This window comes from Capricornis sumatraensis, chromosome 4 (genome assembly GCF_032405125.1).
Source record: "Capricornis sumatraensis isolate serow.1 chromosome 4, serow.2, whole genome shotgun sequence".
NCBI classification, from domain to species: domain Eukaryota; kingdom Metazoa; phylum Chordata; class Mammalia; order Artiodactyla; family Bovidae; genus Capricornis; species Capricornis sumatraensis.
The window spans coordinates 54,205,944-54,221,014 of NC_091072.1; the positions used below are offsets into that span (position 1 = coordinate 54,205,944).

The 15,071-nt window shown below is 35.9% G+C and overlaps 1 protein-coding gene across 3 annotated transcripts in view; it reads right to left on the reverse strand.

Moving 5' to 3' along the window:
- Positions 1-15,071, reverse strand: part of PPP1R12A (protein phosphatase 1 regulatory subunit 12A) — a 165,649-nt gene that overhangs the window by 10,058 nt on the left and 140,520 nt on the right. For 2 of the 3 annotated variants that reach the window (XM_068971175.1, XM_068971173.1), the window contains 4 exons: positions 14,447-14,512; positions 7,256-7,272; positions 5,885-6,020; positions 3,489-3,593 (listed from right to left, as the gene is read on the reverse strand). In XM_068971175.1, the coding sequence (XP_068827276.1) occupies positions 3,489-3,593; positions 5,885-6,020; positions 7,256-7,272; positions 14,447-14,512 (324 nt within the window). The remainder of the gene's footprint in view (positions 1-3,488; positions 3,594-5,884; positions 6,021-7,255; positions 7,273-14,446; positions 14,513-15,071) is intronic. The other variant, XM_068971174.1, reaches the window with a different exon arrangement.

Here is a 15,071-nt window from a genome sequence, read left to right on the forward strand (position 1 = left end):
GAAGGAAAGCTAGGACAAATCTACACAGCGTATTAAAAAGCAGAGACATCACTTTGCCCACAAAGTCCATATAGTCAAAGCTACGGTTTTTATAGTGCTCACATATGGAGTGAGAGTTGGACCAGAAGGAAGGCTAAGTGCCAAAGAATTAATGCTTTTGTACTTGGTGTTGGAGAAGACTCCTCAGAGTCCCCTGGACAACAAGAAGATCAAACCAATCAATCATAAAGAAAACCAAGCCTGAATAATCACTGGAAGGACTGATGTTGAAGCTGAAGCTCCAACACTTTGGGCACCTGACCCCTAGAGCCAACTCACTGGTGAAGATACACATACAAGAAAGACTGAAGGCAAAGGAGAAGAGGGCAGCACAGGATGAGATAGTTAGAGGGCATCACCGACTCAATGGACATGAATGAGCAAACTCTGGGAGAGAGTGAAGGACAGAGGAGCCTGGCGTGCTGCAGTCCATGGGGTCTAAAGGTCATGACTTAACGACTGAACAATAACAACAATCACGGTGATCCAATCTGTTGTTTTAGTTATTTTTATATATTTTAAATTTTAACTAAACAGACTTTTTGCTGCACCATGCAGCATGTGGTATTTTAGCTCTCTGACCAGGGGTTGAACCTGTGTCCACTGCAGTGGAAGAGCACAGTCCTAACCATTGGATTGACAGAGAAGTCCTCATGATTTTTAGCGGGGGAGGGACCAACACCGCCCAGCTTATGGGATCTTAAGTTCCTCAACCAGGGATCAAACACAAGCCCTTGGTAATACAAGCGCAGAGTTCTAACCGCTGGACCTCCAGGGAATTCTTAGTTTGTTGTTTAAATGTTTTATGTTTTTTTTGTGCTTACTCTTTCTGGAAAAAGATAAGTTAGGTATTTCAGTTGCTTATTATTAAAAATCAAATTCAGAATTATAAATGAGACTGTTTCTGCCAATTTTGATATACTTATGATGTCTTTAAATTTATATTTTAATTGCTAGAAAAACAAAACAAAGGCTAAATGTGCCACTTAAACAAGTGCAAGTGAATAGTAAAATGCTAAAAAGATCGAAAATTGTTAAAAAGACATTAAACAACAACTGAAAGAAATAAAAAATTGTTGGAACAGTGTCAAATACATATAAATTAATAAAATGTTAAATGGAAAATTATCATTTTATTTTTTCATATAGGGACAGTTCAGCAATTTTATGATTCATGTGCTAATTTTTTAGGTAAAAAAAAAAAAACTTTCGCAGGATTCAACGATTCTACAGTCCTTGGCAGAAAACTATGAAAAAGACCATCTTTTTCGGTCATGTGTGCAGCTTATAGGAGCTTAGCTTCCCGACCAGTGATTGAACCTGGGCCCATAGCAGTGAAAGTGCGGAGGCTCAACCACTGGACCACTAGGGAATTTCCAATTCTGTTTTTCCCTAGCTTACTAAACATATCAGCCAATGATTGTTGAATTTTATAAAAAAAAATTTTGTCCACAATCTACTATGTCAAGATTAATTCTTAGTAAGATGATTGTTTTCCTTGGAAAAATTTCATGCAACTATCAAAACTTCCACTACTATGTATATTCATAAATAGTTATCAAAGAAATGCTTAAAAAAATACACAGATTCACAGTAGACTTAAATACTCAGGGTAAATAACTCAATAAAGTCAAACAAAAAGTTAAACATTCTGTCACTTTTATTTTTACATGTACCCCTAAAGTTTTGAAATGACATTTACACAAGTTCCAACTAAGACATTAATTTTGAATATTTACTCAATATCTCATACTCTAATTCAGTGACTTATTTTTCTGACCACAGTCAATGGGAACAGAAATTGGTACTTGACCCAAAGGCAGCTTGCAAGAGTTGTCCAGTGTCCTGTGAAATGGACACAAACAGAACCATGGGCACTAACAAGACTGCTCCATGTTGATGGTAACTGGCTAATTCTATCAGTTCTCCTCTCTTGTAGAGTTTCAATGAGAAACTTATAGGAAGAATTAGGTGGCAAGAGAGTAGGCAGAAAAGCAGAGAAACATACAGAGAAGGCAGTAAGCAGGATCACCATAATGACGGAATACCACAGTAGGGAACAATGGGCATTTTTATTTAGAAAATATTATGACCAGATGTCTAGAACTAAAGCTATTTTCAGGGAACTAGTTATGATATTTTGTGGTGGCTCACTAAGCTATTAATGCAACCTAGAATGATGACATTCCAGTTTACCATGAGACTTAAGCATAAGCCAACAAGTTTAAACTTGTATGACATTCCCAGTTTTCCTGACACCTCACTAGGAAATGTGCTCTTGTTCTGCAGTACTTCTCTGTGTATCTTCATAGTAAACCTTCATTTCCTGAGTCTTTAGTCAAAAGAAAAGAATGTCTCATTTATAGAGCTGAAGATGCCATTCTAGATGAGTGCTTTCAAACTAGATTCTAAAAGTTTACTGTAGAAATGTGTTTATGCTAGAAAGTCTTATGTTTAACATTAAACAAGTTTACTTCCTTAAAATTTACAGGACTCCTTAGAGGCTTTAACATATAAATCAGCTCAGCTTAATCTCCAAGGTACTGAATATACAGTATTTCTCAGTTACAAGGGTCACAAAGCTCTTTTCTGTTTTTGTTTTGAAGTGGAGCAGGAGAAGGAAGAGGAGGAAGAAGAGGAGACAGCACTTATTACTATTTCCCAGAACTAGTGCTTTATGGAAAAACAGCTTGGGAAACAATTCTTAGATCATACACATCCTAGACTGTATATACAACGCTAGGATGTGTATGATCTAAGGCCTAGTTCTGCTTGGCTATCCAAGTTTTCACTTCTGAAATTATCTCTGCCAGGTTGTTATCTTCTTTCAGAATTATTATTAGTTTTTTTTTTAAACATTCTTAATGAATAAAAATCATTATAAAAAATTTGTATGGCTTTAAGAAGACTCTGTAATTATTGCTGTTATTTGCCAAGTTGTGTTTGACTGTTTCTGTGATCCCATGGCCTGTAGCCTGCCAGGGCTCCCCTGCCCATGGGACTTCCCAGGCAAGAATCCTGGAGTGGGTTGCCATTTTCTTCTCCAGGGGATCTTCCTGACCCAGGGATTGAACCTGCTTCTCCTGCACTGACAGGTGGATTCTTTACCTCTGAGCCACCTGGGAAGCCCAAGATTCTGTACAGATGCCTTTACTGCTTTCCTGCATCTGGTATGCTGGAAATAAGCATTTAAAATCCTTCATGTACTACAACATAGATATTAAAAGGCTTAAAAATACTTCGACATTCCACCATAAAGCTATACTTCTATGTTAGAAAAAATAAAAGTTACCAATAAGCTGTATTATCTTGATTCCTTATTAATAAATAAGCTATTATCAATAACCAAACTTACATCCAGAACACAAGAGAAAACTACAATGCAACTTTTAGATAGAATAAATGACAACCATTACCTTTAGAGTAACAAAGAGAAAAAATGTACAAACCTGGGTGGCTTTTTCCAATTGTAATTTAAGATCTGTCAGTTCCATATTTGTATCATGTAGCTGTGCTTTCAGCTTTTCATTTTCAGCTAGAATTTGTTCATAAAGCTATACAAATCAGGGGAGAAAAACAAATTACTTTTCTGCTTTCTTACTATTGTAAGATTTCCCAGTGATCACTTTGCAATATTAAAGCAGGAAGATTGATGTAACATATGAGCCATTAAATAAATACATTAAATATATTATATTTAAATGCTTTGTGGTCTCAAGGCAGGAACTTTTGGTCATGCAGGCGTGTTTGTCCCACATAAATGCTTCAAAAACTAGTTCCAGTATTTAAAACTTATGACTAAACTGAAAACCATGACTTTTCAGTTTCCATTAAAAAAAACCTCAGTTATCTGATAAACAGGACCACATATCTATGCAGCGACCACAGCTGAGATCATAAAGAGCCGCTGTTATCTTTATTTGGGGTCTGTGAGCTTTTCTGCCTATCATTCCCTCTTTAATTTCTGACACTCACATAGAGCATCAGTGGCATTTATCATTATACTTGTATTATTTTTACTAAAGTTAAAAGGAAGGTGAACGATTTCTTGAATATTTTCTTAACACTTGAATCTACTAATTTTTCCTTCATCTCTAATATTATAACCACAGATGGCTACATTTATCTCTTACCTAGACATTTCCATTATTAGAATTGCTCTCTTGACCTCCTCTAATACTTTATACAAAGCAGCAAGAGTTAAATTTTCAGAACAACAATCTCTACCAGCCATACCAAAAATTTAATTACTTCAACACATCATGTACCCTCCCACCATCATGCTGGTCTATGTGCTTGCAATTCCATCTGAAACATCTTTTCTCCCATTTTGCCAGTTGACTACTAATTGTCTTTCTGTTCTTGGCTGAAGTTTTACTTCTTTTGTTAAAAAATTTTTTTTTAATTGAAGGATAGTTTCTTATAGAATTGTGTTAGTTTCTACCAAATATCAACATGAATCAGCCATAGTTATAAATGTCCCCTCTCTTGAATTTCCCTCCCATATCCCTCCCCGTCCTACCCCTCTAGGTTGTCACAGAGCCCTGATTTGAGTTTCCTGAGCCACACAGCAAATTCCCGTTGGCTGTCTATTTTACATATGGTAATGTAAGCTTCCATGTTTCTCTCTCCCTGAGTCCCACCCTCTCCTTCCTGCGCCACCCCCCGCCGCCGAGTCCAGAAGTCTGTTCTCTGTGTCTGTGTCTCCACTGCTGCCCTGCAAATAATTTCATCAGTGCCATCTTTCTAGACCCCCAATATATAAATGCTTAATATGAAATAACTGTTTTTCTCTTTCTGACTTATTTCACTCTGTATAATCGGCTTTAGGTTCATCCACCTCATTAAAACGGACTCAAATGCATTCCCTTTTATGGCTGAGTAATATTCCATTATATGTATGTACCACACGAAATCTACCCTCAGACCGTGTCACTTCTTTGCTATACATTTTTATAAAATTGTGTCTTTACTTCAGGATTATGGTTTCAAATTTAGAAATTATCCATTGGTTTGTATGATTATATGATAAAGTTTGTCTGCCTACTCCATGGAAGGTACTCATCAGAGCAGGGACAGTATCTCCATCTCCACTGGCCACAAGTAGAACTTCACTACTGAGTACACTTCAGCGTTCAGTTCTTTACTGAATGAATGACTGAATCTTATTCCTAACATAAACTGACCTCTATCTTCCTTCTGTTGACTTTACTTTCATGGGCAATTAAGATAGCTGCCAAGTATCTCGGACAAGTACAATTACTACAAACCTTCCTTTTCTTCTAACTAACTTCATTAGGTTTATTCAAAGTTTGTAATATGAAGAATCTTGATCTTAAGAATTCTAGATTGCTTTGTTTCCATGACTTATTTCTTAATTAGTTTCATCCTTAATAGCACTTGAACTATCCTAAGTTTTCAGTTACCTAGGAAATACTATATTCTCCTGGGAAAAGACATATTCTTTGTTTGGCTGCTTCCTGTTAACAAATAAAGAAAAGATAGCTCTCTCTCTCTCACACACACACACACACACACACACACACACACACACATGCACCCTACCCCCTCTACTCCAAATCTACTCAATGTCCCCTTTCAGCTCAACCACAGTACCGGCCTGAGAAACTTCAATGCTCAGGTAGTGCTGGTTACTTTCCCCTTTCCTTTAAAAAGGCAAACAAACAGATATTTATATTCTACTTACCATTAATTGCCAAGAACTGAAAAATTAAAGTCATTTAAGAAAGTGATTTAATTATGAGTTTCCAGGAGTAATATCCAAACATAAAAATCTCAACAAAGAGATTATTTTTAATTAAACATGACTGAATAACCCAAGTACCTTTTTAAAGTCAGTTGAATCATCCTTTTCTAGCCTGCTACTGTAAGGTTTTCTTTCTTCTGAATAACTGTATGATCCAGAGCGACCCAGCAAGGAATCATACCGATCACTAGCTGATGTAGAACTGATTTCATATCTTCAAAAGATGAGTTTGAGTCAAAATCTTTATTATAGGCTTTCACAACTTACATTAACATGCATCCTAGTATTTTAAGTAGATATCCCAAAATAGTAGATAATATTCTCCTTTATCGGTTATCTGATCAACTTTCATGATATGTAATAAATAAATGGTAAGTTACTTTTAATACTAACTCCCGTTGTTTGAGAAGGAAGTTCAAAAATCTCTATATCTGAAAGTCAAAACTGGTTTTACATCATGATAAATTATTTCAACAACTGTAAATCATATATATTTTTTCATATTTTAACATCTCTGAAATCAGAACAGGGCTTACAACTCATGTGTATGAAAGTTTAATTGGTAGTTCTTTTCCTGTAAGTGGCATATGAATGTATTTTAAAATTAGTAACATTGTAGATGATGAACTAACTAGAGTCTTTCCAGAGTAATAAACAGACAGTAATATACCATTTTATATAGGGGATTTGCTCATCTGTGGATTTTGAAATCCACTGAGTTGGGTGGGTGGGGTAAATTCCTAGAACCAAATCCTCAGAGATACTGAGAGATAACAGAAATAGGTTTGTCCTAAAGAAGAAGAACATATCTCTTTTGAAGATGAGGATCTTAATATTATCTGGTTCTGAATTTGGTTTTTGTCTGATAAATGCTAATGCCTCCACATTTCAATTCAAAAGAATCATCAGAATATAAAAATATGTCCTTGGTTTTACAAGGCTTTGGTTAACAATTATTGCTAAGAGAAGAGGAATAGAAATTAGATTCAAGTATTAATATATTGGTGGAGGTTCTCTGAAAAACTGAACAATTTGAGCTAGATGACACTTTTTAAAAGTGTCTTCATTGGCTTTTTCTTTTTTAATCTGAAGCAGGGATAAGGGAGAAGAGTCTGAGTCCCAAATGAAATAAATTCTGGTGGATTTCATTGGCTTCTAATGTGAATAATGAGATGGTCAATGTTGAAGTAACTTAGGAAGTTTAAGAAAACTATCACTGTTGCAAAGATTTGAGAAAAAAATCTTTCCCAGCAACTTACTGTGACAACTGAACCAGAAGTAAAGCCATTGATGAAGAAAGTTATCAACACTTATCAGATCATCTGAATATCTATAGATTTTTTATTACTAAAATAATTCTATCAACTTAAAAAATTATCAGTATCTAACAACATATTTTTAGAAAGGATGAAATGAAAAAAAGATTAAAAAAAAAAAGGTAAAACGTACCTAGAAATGGAATCCGTCTAAAAAGAGAAAAACATAAGGGTAATTAAATTTTTATGCTTTCATTTAAGTAACTCACTGATTAATCAAGAAAATTTAACTTCAATACTATTTTCACACTAATAAACTAATACATATTTAATCTATGCACTTTAACATCAATATGGTTGTTTTACAAATAAATTCTAGAACAGAGTCACCGTAAATTTCTACTTGTCCAATACTATACAATTACATTTCGCAATTTAAAGTCATATTTTGTGAATTTCTACAAATGACGCTATAATTAGGAGGGGAAAAAAAGAAAGACTAAGACACATACCCATTACTTACAATTTACTTAGCAGGAGAAAGTAACATATTTACATTACAAAATGCACGTTTATTATGTGACATCTTAAAGCAACTATCTTTCCCACTTTTCTGTTTTTGAGGTAATAACAGGACAGACCAACAAATGAATACTAAAGTATTTAACGTACAACAGTATATACATATTTTGTTTACAATTCATTTTCTGGAAATCCAGCTATACATTCCTCCAAACTTTAGCAATGAGGGTGTAAGAAATTATGATTAATTATCTCAAAGAAGTGGTATGCTATACTGATGTTCCAAAACTCTTCGTAATGTAAATGGTGAAATGATTAATAGGATAAAATAGTCTCATTGGAGTCAAAGACATTTTTTGGGGATTAGCATCTTTAGCTCTTTCTATTGAAACATTGAATCTATAATTTTCTATAAAGTAACTATTCAGAAATGGCTTGTTTAATTCCTGAATTTTAGATATTTGAATTTTCCCATTATATTTACCTTTAAATGTGCTCTGAAATCATGGGGTTCCTTTGGAACTGTTTGAACCTCATTCAGATTAAAAATGTCTTACAAAAGTCTATTTAAGTTTCCTTTGCAAAACCAATTTGGTACTGGTGCCCATATTTTATGTAATGCTTTACTTTTATAATAATTAACAGTTTTGAAGTTAAATTTCAATTTTCACAATTCAAATCCATAAGCAGCTGAAAGAACAGATTTTGAAAGTTCCTATCACAAGAAGTCAAGTGGGCCTTAGAAAGCATCACTACGAACAAAGCTAGTGGAGGTGATGGAATTCCAGTAGAGCTATTTCAAATCCTGAAAGATGATGCTTTGAAAGTGCTGCACTCAATATGCCAGCAAATTTGGAAAACTCAGTAGTGGCCACAGGACTGGAAAAGGTCAGTTTTCATTCCAATCCCAAAGAAAGGCAATGCCAGAGAATGCTCAAACTACCGCACAATTGCACTCATCTCACACGCTAGTAAAGTAATGCTCAAAATTCTCCAAGCCAGGCTTCAGCAATACATGAACCGTGAACTTCCTGATGTTCAACCTGGTTTTAGAAAAGGCAGTGGAACCAGAGATCAAATTGCCAACATCCACTGGATCATGGAAAAACCAAGAGAGTTCCAGAAAAACATCTATTTCTGCTTTATTGACTATGCCAAAGCCTTTGACTGTGTGGATCACAATAAACTGTGGAAAATTCTGAAAGAGATGGGAATACCAGACCACTCAACCTGCCTCCTAAGAAATCTGTATGCAGGCCAGGAAGCAACAGTTAGAACTGGGCATGGAACAGCAGACTGGTTCTAAATAGGAAAAGGAGTACATCAAGGTTGTATATTGTCACCATGCTTATTTAACTTCTATGCAGAGTACATCATGAGAAACGCTAGACTGGAAGAAACACAAGCTGGAATCAAGATTGCCAGGAGAAATATCAATAACCTCAGATATGCAGATGACACCACCCTTATGGCAGAAAGTGAAGAGGAACTAAAAAGCCTCTTGATGAAAGTGAAAGAGGAGAGTGAAAAAGTTGTATTAAAGCTCAACATTCAGAAAACGAAGATCATGGCATCTGATCCCATCACTCCATGGGAAATAGATGGAGAAACAGTGGAAACAGTGTCAGACTTTATTTTTTTGGGTTCCAAAATCACTGCAGATGGTGACTGCAGAAATGAAACTAATAAAGATGCTTACTCCTTGGAAGAAAAGTTATGACCAACCGAGACAGCATATTGAAAAGCAGAGACATTGCCGTGTCTAGTCAAGGTTATAGTTTCTCCAGTGGTCATGTATGGATGTGAGAGTTGGACTGTGAAGAAAGCTGAGCGCTGAAGAATTGATGCTTTTGAACTGTGGTGTTGGAGAAGACTCTTGAGAGTCCCTTGGACTCCAAGGAGATCCAACCAGTCCATTCTGAAGGAGATCAACCCTGGGATTTCTTTGGAAGGAATGATGCTAAAGCTGAAACTCCAGTACTTTGGCCACCTCATGTGAAGAGTTGACTCATTGGAAAAGACTCTGATGCTGGGAGGGATTGGGGGCAGGAGAAGAAGGGGACGACCGAGGATGAGATGGCTGGATGGCATCACGGACTCGATCGATGAACGCGAGTCTGAGTGAACTCCGGGAGTTGGTGATGGACAGGGAGGCTTGGCATGCTGCGATTCCATGGGGTCGTAAATAGTTGGACACGACTGAGCGACTGAGCTGATCACACGAAGATAACTGTATCTATGTGTATATGTGTGGTAATTGATGTTTACTGTACTAAACATTTCACAATACACAAATACTGAATAATAACATGTACAATATTTTATATATCAATTATATCTCAAATAAAGAAAGCAGAAGCAAACAAAAAGCTACTATTTATTGAAATTCTGGAAAATATCCACATGTGAAATAAAATGTATACATATCCAAGGAAAACATCACATCTCCCCTCAGTTTGAATTCTGGTTCACTGGTTTAACTTAATTTTAAGAATGAAAACTTCCAGTAGTCACCGAAATCACTCACATTCTGTTCTTTTGTCTTTAAAAATCACGGTGCTATTACTGATTATGTTACATGTGTATCTGTTTTTGGCCATGCTGTGTGGCATGCAGGATCTGAGCTCCCCTGGCAGGGGTGGAACTCATGCCCCCTGCAGTGGCAGTTTGGAGTCCTAACCACTAGACTGCCAGGGAATTCCTGGTTGTATTTTATTTTTTAAAAATTTTAGTTAAAAGCACATAAAACAAAAAACTATCTAAGTCACTTTAAACAGTATAGTTCAGTAGCGCTAACTATATTCACCTTGCTGTGTAACATAACAGCTCTCTACAACTTTTTTCATCTTGCAAAATTGTAATTTTATACCCACTAAACAAATCTCTAAAACTCCAATACTTTGGCCACCTCATGTGAAGAGTTGACTCATTGGAAAAGACCCTGATGATGGGAGGGACTGGGGGCAGGAGGAAAAGGGGACGACAGAGGATGAGATGGCTGGATGGCATCACCGACTCGATGCACATAAGTTTGGGTGAACTCCGGGAGTTGGTGATGGACAAGGAGGCCTGGCGTGCTGTGATTCATGGGGTCGCAAAGAGTCGGACATGACTGAGCGACCGAAATGAACTGAACTGAACTGAAACAAAAGTCTGTACCCTCCTACCCCCAGCTCCTGGCAACCACAATTCTACTCTGTTACACATGAGTTTGAATACTTTGGTGAGAGCACAAGCTTGACAGTTGTGCTGGACTCTTTTTGACCCCATTGGCTATAGCCCACCAGGCTCCTCTCTCCATGGAATTCTCCAGGCAAGAATGCTGGAGTAGGCTGCCATTCCCCTTTCCAGGGGATCTTCCCTACCCTGGGAGATTGAACCTGGGTCTCCAGCATTGCAGGCAGATTCTTTACTGTCCAAGCCAACAGGGAAGCCCGTGGAATCACACCGAAGGCGCTTTTTGGTGACCTGTTTATGTCACTTAGCATAATGTCCTTGTGACTCCCTGTGTTTTAAAATTGTTTTTCTGAGGTAAAAATATCCTTTAAGTTTTTCTGATTACAATACCATAAGTTCATATACCATACTATAACAAAGTTCCTCTATGATTCCCCATCTCTCAAATGCCCTAGATAACTACTGTTTATCTCTTCTGTATACATATCTACGCGAACACATAAATATCTATCCATACAAATACATTTTATTTAATATATTCCCAACTAACAGACATTTTGAAATTCTGCTTCAAAAGCCATGCTGCTATTAACACTTTAGACTTATTTTTGCACACGTAGGTCACTTCACTGGAAATAAATTTCTTGAAGTGGAATTGAAAAGCAAAGAGGCATGAACTTTTTCTGAAGGCTTCAGATTTGTGTTGCTCAACTGATCTCTCAAGAAAATGAATTTATTATAGCCCCAAAGTGTTATATGAAAATGCCTATTTCAAAACTAATCATTCCAAACCTGAGCATTATTAACCTTTGTCAATTTCACTTTGGTATTTATTATGTCTTTGATTCTTAGTGAAGAGTAAATGTATTTGAAGCTTATTGGCCATTTATATTTCTTCTTTTGTTATGTTTATAAATTTCATGGATTCTGCTTCCAATTTTAACTGTGTCTTTTAAATAGTACAAATATTGATCTTTCAAATGCTATAAGAGGGCTACACTATTTAAAGTGAGCAAATGCGTCTCAATTTTAATAAAGATGTCTTTTTTGCAATTTTCTAACTTTTCCTGTTTAAACAATCAAATCTATTAATACTTTCTTCATAGTTTCTTGCCATGCATTCTTATTTAAATTTTTGATTTATTACTAATGTTCTTCACATAGTAGAAGTTTTACCATCCTATTGTTTAATGAAAGCAAATCATAAAAGTCTAAGCAACAGAAGCCCCATTTATGGAATAATGAACCACACTATAATAAAGTAATTCAAGTTTTCTGGATCAAATTTTATCTTAATTTTTTAAAAATTTATATCCTGAAGTAGTTTCAAAGGCAATTCAAAAAATTTAACAACTTTCTGGTTAACTTAAAATTTACTTTTCTTTGAAGCAAAAAAGTATATGCTACAGAGTCATTTTTTTCAATTTGGTGAACTTGGATTCTATAAACTGAGTAAAAGTTTTGTTATAAAATACTTCTGAGGTAGTGATAACACTATTTCAAAAATGCACAGAATTGGGTTGATCATATTTTTTCACAGAAAAACAAGGGCTGACACTACAAATTTTCATAAGAGAGCAACTCTATTTGGTGGAAGCACTTTTCTAGTCTATTGTAGAAGACACTATAAGCTGCTGTCCTAACCTCCATTCTCCCTTTCTCTCATGGTACAGCAGTCACTAAGTTTAGGTGAGGTGGTATGCAGCCCATATTCACAGCAAAACAGCTGAACTATCTCAGTGGTGGGCCTTGTCTGGCCTAAACTAATGATTATAATTCCAGTCCTATGTTGTAAAGCAGCCTGAGGATGAAGCTGACATAGAGGGTTGTGTAATATAATTGACATACAATAAATTATCTTTGTTTAATCCAGTTCAAGCTGGGTTTTGTGTTGCTTGGAACTGAAAAAATGCTAGCACAAAGCAAGATCTAAATAATGCTCTATTTAAAATGAACAAAAACTATTCAAATTGTTTGGAACTAAGAAATTATTTTCATAAAAACAATATTCTACTCAATGTATCTCATATATAATTTTAACAATAAAACTTAAATATAACATATATCAATATGCTTCAAAACCAGAAACTTGGAAGCTAGAACATCTTTCCCCTCCTACCCCAGCCTGGTGGGACCAGGGATCTGTGTGATAAGGTGGTAAGAAGAGTCAGCTGGAGATGGTTTACTAATTCCCTCACTCTTGCTTATCTGTCCACTGTTTCACCTTGAAAGATGAGAATTCATAGGGTATCACTGGGCAACGAAGATGATGGACAAGTTTACAGAAAATAATAAACAAGAGACATAGGTGAATGGGGAAGTGCTGACAACTGATAGGCAAAGGGTTTGAAAATTACAAAACTTGGCCTGCAAAAAAATTCACCCTTGGAAGTAATTGATTCTTCAACTTGTCTGGCTACCTAAAGATAAAATAAAGGTACCTTCTGGGTCAAAATACACAAACTTGGCCCTAAGAGTAATGTCCACAGTCACCTAGCACAGGGAACCAACTTCTGGTCACTTCACATTATTGTCGATCCCGACAACTAAAAGTAATCTTAACAGCTTTATGGAGGAATGTCAAAATGAAGAAAATATGACCAGAATGCCGTTTCAGGCTGGACACGAATTCAAAACATTAAGACTAACTTACATTGTACAATCTACTCCTACATAAACAAAGTTCTTCCATGTATGTCAGCTTTGTGCAGAGGCAAACAATAGAGAACAGAAGGGGAAAAAACTAGTGGGAAGAAACTTTGGTCATTTGATAGCTATGCAATCGTGTCAATCAAACTTGCCTTAATTTCTTTAATCAGTACTGAGGTTGGAAGGCAGGGAGCCTTTTCCTGAAGATTAATGGAAAGATCAGCAGTGATAATGAATGTAAAAGTCATTCAGAGACACGAAATTTCTAAACAAATGTAAAGAAAGTTAAAATGACCTATTGTCTTCTCCAGAATATAAATAACCCTGCCGTTTACAAAACTAAAATCTGGGTCTGGTAAGGTATGCACTACTTCTGGATAGCCTTTAGATACTTTTCTTTGGTCAAAGGTGTAACAGGTAGCCCTTGCTTAAAGGCAGAAAGTGAAACTAGCATTCAGCGTGTTTGGCAACAAGCCATTATCGAGGCAGAACACATTAAGGAGTGAGAGGGGCACCTCCAAGCTCCTTCCTGGGAACTACACTCAGTTTAAGCTGCCATAGCTTTTGACTGTGTGCACTGCAATTTATCTCAATTTACCTCATGCAACCATTAGCAAGATGTGTTGTAAGGTAATTCCCTCTTGGCCTTATGTGGCTTACAAAAGATTACTGAACATTCTACTTTTGGATAGCAGTGGAACCTGTTTTCTCGTTTTTTTCTTTTCAACTTTGAAGGCTAACATACATACAATAAACTAGACCCACTTAGAGTATACAGTTTGATGAGTTTTGACGGTTGTGTATACCCCAAAAAACCCTCTACGATCAGGATCTAGAGCATTCCCTATGTCTCTGAAGTACTCTTTGTGCCCCTCTCCAGTCCCCCACACCTGATTTCAGATAACCATTGATGGTCTATCCCCAGCGTGCAGGCACAGTGTACAGTAATTGTCTTACATGAATAAATATAAACAAAAGTAAAAAGTAACCCTTAAAAATACAAATATTTCTAAATACAAAAATTAATGCTAATTACCTGAACTTCTTTCTTATTGGATCCCTCCTCTGTATCAGATTGTTGTTCTTGTTCATTTTCATCACTCTAAAATAGATTACCAATTTATTTTAGAAAAGTAAAGATAATTTTGAGATAGTTAATACTTAAACCTATTAAGGCTTTTATAATTTAAAATAACTTGGGAAAACATAACAGGAAATGGATCAAAAAGAAAACTGGTTTTTAAGTGGGAATTTTTCTACCCCATTTACAGGAAGCCTGTTCTATCTGCACAGTACAATCTAATTAGGTTAGCATATATAGAGAAGAAAGACCATCTACCTAACATTCTGATTTAAGAAACACATTCATACTGGGAATGAGGATGCAGGAGGTTTAATGTGAAAGTATGATACTCAATTTTATATTGTGATGTTATTGCAAGTACTTTAATAGTCAAAACAGATACTATTTAGCCGTCCAAATATAATGAGGCAGCAAAAATAGGAAACATTATCTTAAGTAAGAAAAGCTCTATTCTATAAGGCTGTTAAGATCTATATAACAATCCTATTATGTTTAGGTAGTTTAGCTATCTAGCAATTTCTTGGGAATTTACAGCACACCAAATAGAAAACACAAGGCTTGGTAGGCTAAAAGTCTA